Source organism: Daktulosphaira vitifoliae, unplaced genomic scaffold, assembly GCF_025091365.1.
Source record: "Daktulosphaira vitifoliae isolate Bord-2020 unplaced genomic scaffold, ASM2509136v1 Scaffold_79, whole genome shotgun sequence".
NCBI lineage: Eukaryota > Metazoa > Arthropoda > Insecta > Hemiptera > Phylloxeridae > Daktulosphaira > Daktulosphaira vitifoliae.
In genome coordinates this window covers 37,853-44,137 of record NW_026099648.1, presented here as the reverse complement: position 1 = coordinate 44,137, position 6,285 = coordinate 37,853, and the positions used below count along the sequence as shown (strand labels likewise).

Sequence of the window (6,285 nt, the reverse complement as noted above, 5' to 3'; positions counted from 1 at the left end):
AAACTGGTTTCGAACAAAGCAAGTACTCAAGTAAATAAAGAGGGAAATAGTAGCATACGAAAATGTGAATGTTTTATAATGTAAAACTATGTATTTATATTAAAATGCACGTAGCCCAATCTATAAATAATCGAACTACTGAGTGATTTTAGTAATATGAGTGTACATATTTCACAGAACTAACACAGGTTGCTCAAAATCAATGTCGTCAAACGGGCTTCAGTTGTCATATCTATAATTTTATATTTAATTCATACTACTGTTACACTATTCCCATTGCAAAGGCGAAAGCTAATTTATCAATGTCATTTTTTTTTTACTTGATTTACGCTTCAGGTTTTTTTTTTAATTTTCAATTTAGGTGCTTAATATTGTAGCAATGGTAAATAAATACACTTTACAGTTAAGTTAATTATATTTATATGAAATTTACAACTTACTTAATGAGGCATTCATCAATGTGTTAAAGTTAGCATGTAATTGCATACACAAATGTTTTTGGTGTAGGTATTGTATTAATTCAATTCGATTAAGGTCTGTATACTATTTTTAATGCTTTGTTTAATTTATAAAGTTTGTCGAATTTAACGCAATGATAGGTAGTTTAAAGTCAAGGGCAAACACACAAACTTAAACTTTGAAACTTATTATTAAATATTATTATAATTTATTAATCTAGTATCCACTATTCTAAATGAGTCAGAAACTGTTTTATATTTATAATGTTTGTCAATTATGAGATAAAAAATAAATTTGCAATATATATACTATAAATAGTATTATGTTTTATATATAAAACATAATAAGACGTTAAAAAATTAAAAGTCGCGATATGATGCTATTGCTCCGATAATTCATCGATGTCATAATGGTTCATATGAATTGCATGTCGGATAGCAATATTATCTATGTAATTAATAAAACAATGTATTTTGATTTAGATTAATCTAATGTACTTGTAGTATCAGAAATAAAAGATAAAAGTATAAATATACATTTTTTATTTTATAGATTTTATTATTTTTGTTTAGATATGATTTTTATGGAACATGTTCATAATAGTAAATTAACAATTGTTGTAATTACATAAGTATAATAATTGCTTAAGTAATCAATTAAGATAATAGTTAGTTGGGTTGATAAAATCATTAATTTTAATTAAAGAAATTTTTAATGTATTTCCATGTACCCAATTTGATTTTCTAATGGCTTGTNAAAGAAATTTTTAATGTATTTACATGTACCCAATTTGATTTTCTAATGGCTTGTGGCAATTAACTTCGAAGTATTTTCATAAAAAGTATGAAAATAATGTACGTTGATTTCAATATGTAAAATAATATAATACTACAATTAATATAAATGCTAAATCAACTGAGTAATTATTGGTTAATTAAATTGTTTAATAATAATTTATGTAATAAAATATGTACCTATTTTGGAACACTATCGGTAAATCTGATTACTTTCAACTTTTCAAAATCAGCTCTGTATGTCTCATATGACAACAAACCGTTATTCTATTGGATCGTAAGATATATATGTATCTTATATTCCACATTGGCACTCGTCTTAAATTGTTTACTTATAACTTAATATTTAGTTTCGTAACTATCATTTTGGATATGCTATTTTATTGTTTAAAAATGTTTAGTCATTTTCCGTAGCTCTTTGTTTCAAGAAATACATAGTAGAAAAATGTAATAAATATTTCATATGTCAGTATAATATCTTTAATAAAAACATTCATTTTGCATACTAGTAGTTTAATTTTGATGTGAAGATTTAAAAATTTGTAAATAAATATATAATGTTTATTACTATTTTTATCAAATGTTTACTAATACTGCATGTGTTAAAAACTTCTAATCCAGTTTGGATTAGACCTATTTATGGACAAGATTTAATAGGCCTCAAATAGTGATTTTGAGATGACCCCATTTTTTTATAACCTAATTGTTGCTCACCAAAAAATTTTACTATGTATTGATAATTGCAAAAATATTAATGAATAAAAAAAAAAATAACTGTAAGACCACTAAATAAATTCAAAATCTTGAAGTCCGAAGGTCAGTCTCCACTCTTAATCCTATTAATACATGTATTAATGAAAAATATGAACATTTGAACATTTTTTAGAAGAGTGGAGTTATGTATTTATGATTTCTATTTGGTCACACTTATGATAGCCAAGATTCACATTATGTCTTATTTGTAACTGGAGTATATTATGTTTCTATATAACTTTAATTTACTTTCTACAATAAAAAAATTAAATGTACGTAATAAAAAAAACGTAAAGCTTAAAGAATTTTCAATGTAAAGAGCAAATTATTATAATGTATTGTTTTGTTCATTACTATATTAATTTAAATATACAATTGAAGATTTAGGTTTGTTAGAATATTAGTAATATGTATTTTCAAAGACGGTTAAAACTAAAAATTTAGCTAAACATTATATAATATTTTATTAAAATATCTTTTGACTTATATAATCCAAAATAATATTTTCTATTACAATCTAAACGCCATTTTAGATATAGTTTTTATTATTTATTAATTTTTAATTATTTTATATATAGCATATGGCTTGCATGTTTAGATTTTTAATATTTACCTGTAACCACAGTAAATGTCACGGGCTCTTCTATGAAGACTATTAATATATTATAATAACAGCACATCACGCTAAAATAGGGTGTGTTTGAGCAATGAAAAAATGGCTTCTTATAATCAGGTATTAAAGTTAAGTTAATATTCTTCAATATAGTAATAAATGTTATCTATGAGCTATTAAAAATAACATTAACGGTATTCGCCATAGCTATAACGGTTCAATAGTTTATGAAGAAATTACATTTCATCAGTTTTTATGTAAAATTACTGTAAAATGTTAATTTTACGCCATGCATCTCTGATAGGAATAAACATTGGCGAAATCAAATTAAAAAAATACAAACTATATGTGAAATGAACTATACGCTTTAAATACGATTTGTTAACTCTAAAGATTACAGATGTCTTTTACACTAAAATGATGTATTTTAAATTACGGTTGCAAAGATTATGTAAGTCGGTAAATTATTTTAGTTTGCTTGTTAGCGTATTTTAAATAGTATTATTGTTTAAAGTTATCTTTATAAGATTCAAAGCAACAAAACATACCTAAAAGTTACTCAATAAAAATTTTTATTATTTTTTTCAAATAATAAAAAATACACTTTTAACATAGTTCAAAATTGTAAAATAAATGTAATGCAAAATATTTTGTAGATTAAAAATTTTGATATTTGTCAAAATATCTATTTCTAGATGTTTTTTGATGTTATCTTTTCCACTAATTCACTTTTAGATATACGCAGTAATAGAATTTTGTATTTGTTGCTAACACTGTAAGTTTATTGTTTTGCTGCTTAATAATACTTCAATGTATGACTACCAGTCAATCGAATATTAATATATTTTTTTCCTTTTAAAACTACCAAGAATATTTTTACTGCCTGCTAGAAATTCTAACGATTTGAACACGCTAGAAACCTCAATATAATCAATTGTAAGCTGTAGAAACACTGCAGTTGTATTTGTACAAGGCTGATGAATGTAACAATTGACTTTGACGATTAGAACTGCATGGTGTTCATTTAGATATACCAGTAGCTCATATTTGGCAAAAAGTCACTAAATATAATAATAGAAAGGTCGATTTACTTGAGTCACATAGACAATAGAGAAGGAAAATTCCGTTTAGATAGGTTAGAATATTATAGCAAAAAGCACTTTTCTTTTATTTAAAGTATAAAAAGCAAATTCTTAAGGGCCATCCAGAGTTTTTTACTGAGTCGTTAGCTGAAATCAAGATACAACGTGTATTTTATTGTGTACAGCTTAGTTAGGTTTTATACAAACTCATGCATTAATAAATAAGAGTAGGTACATGAGACTCTTTGCAAGGCTATATTACGAAGAAGAGGTCGTGTGCGTGTTGTATCTCTATCGTAGACTTATTCAAACGTCCTTTTTAAAAATTGCTTCTAAGGATAAAGTTCCGCGTAAACAGCGTTTTGCTTGGTAAAAATTGATGCAATGTAAGAATATTGCGTTGGAATGCTGAAGAGTTGAGAACTCATATATAAGTAAATATTGTGTCTATGGTGATCGACGAAGTGAGACGAAAAACATATATTTTTGGTTGTTGTTGAATAAGCGCGTAGGTATACAAACATCAGAGTAAAGATAATTGCACATGGTCACATGGAGAACGTTTTTATAACGGTCGACCGGTACTTGGGGGACCATGTAATTACTGTAAAAACAAAGAGTGTTTCCGACTCACTGCAGTGGAATTTCACTTTTATAAACAATGAAAAATTAGCAATAGTCTTAATATACCATAGTGTGGAATTGTTTGTTTCTTAAATTTGAACATAAAATAACAAGAGCATAAATATAAGTTATTCAATAGTAGCCAGTAGTGCTGCAACTATTAAGTTGGGGGCCCGTGTACAGATAATACCCCACCCCTCACCATAATTTTAAAAATAGTGAGTATGAAAACCCTGGGCCCGTATGCCTTGCAAAAACTACATACTCGGTTTTACGGTACTGCTTATGAGTTATTTTCAATGATGAAGTTAAAAACAAGAAGAATTGGTTTGCAATTATTCAATTACGAGTTATCACTGTTTTTAGTTTTATAAAACTCAAGAACGATTTAAATGCATTGACTTAAAAAATATATAACTGCCCAATTGTATTATAAATACAAGATGATCGTTAGATCTGATTAAAATATTACTCTCATAAAATTTCGTTTCAAATTTCAAAGGTACTTATTTCATTGATTTTAATTTAAATTCAAAATTTTTAAGTATTAAAAGGGGTAAAATACGTACAATTTATCCTACTGTTGAACTGACACTTGCCGCTGGTAAAATAATTGAAATCCATTGCTGAAGGTTACTAAGTTCATAAACAAAATCCTCGGTAGAAATGGGTTTGTAATTAAATTTTTGTAAGTTGAGTGAGTTAGTAAATAATATCCTGCCAGACTTATTCGGATTCCTGCCTCCGGGGGTTAATTAGATATTTAACATCGTTAGTAATTCTAATATAACATCTATAATTATAGGGATAAGTTTCTTTAGAAATAATTTGTATACATATGTTGTAGTGAACATTTAAAAATATGACGATATTGTGTTTGTTCATCAATTATATGGTTTTCGAAACGTATAACTAAATGGTGACAAAAATATAAAAATAGAAAACCTGATAATATTGCATATCTAAAAAAAATTTAGAATCTAAATTAATCATATTTTAAATTAAAAAAAATTAAATTGAAATATTTATAATAATTTATAATGACTAAATCTAAGAAATAAATTATTTATGAAACTTATATAAATATTTTTCTAAGTAACGTTATACAACATATTTAAAAAACTTCACATACAGAATTTTTTTTATACAGGGTCGCGTACGTCATAATGAGTACCTACACATTTAATGTAACAACTGTACTTATACATCTCCATGGGAATATTCCCACGTATGAACTTGGATTTAAATTACACACGTTGTATAAGTTTTGTTCGACGTTTCTCTCATTTTAATTTGGACTATATCCAGTTATTTAATTTTCTATGTACTAAAATGGACTGTGTGTGTATTTTCAGATTTCGCTCAAGATTGCGTAAATGGACGCCCGAAATGTGCCTTAGTTATAATGATATACCACCAGAAATATGACCAATGATCCTCACTTCTTAAAGGCCCTCAAAAAACATCCAGACAGGAGGACCTTACAGGTGCTATATCTATTTAATGTTTTTCAAATATTACTTATGTGCTCCACTCTATTGAAATATTTATTACAAAACTAAAAAATAGTTGATAGATAATTAAAGTTTTTATGCCCTTCTTTCTACACTAACAAGTTGTAGGTTTGTATGATTATAACTTTTGTAATAAAATACTAACCGAGGTAATCACGAATAACTTCTTATTTATACATATTGAAAGTCATTGTAGGTACTTTTTTAGTAGAAATCTGTAGTTATTACAAAATAACATATTTGCTCTATGTTTACTGTCCAGTTTTCTCATTGTTTTAACCTTCAGTCATTTTTTATATTATTAAAACTAAATAATATACATTTAAAACTAATAATAACAATAGCTCTTATGCATATATTTCAGTTATTGCAAAAACTATTCCTCATATTTAAATAATCACATTATGATTCCCAGTGACGCCGTGACCGGGGGGGGGGGGGAAGTT

General features: G+C 26.3%; 1 protein-coding gene across 1 annotated transcript in view; it reads left to right on the top strand.

Moving 5' to 3' along the window:
• Positions 1-5,677: 5,677 nt before the first annotated feature.
• LOC126909022 (rap guanine nucleotide exchange factor 6-like) overlaps positions 5,678-6,285 on the top strand; it is a gene marked incomplete at its 3' end in the record, with an annotated part of 38,456 nt that continues 37,848 nt past the window's right edge. The window contains exon 1 of the mRNA XM_050691380.1: positions 5,678-5,812. Within this exon, the coding sequence (XP_050547337.1) occupies positions 5,750-5,812 (63 nt within the window). The remainder of the gene's footprint in view (positions 5,813-6,285) is intronic.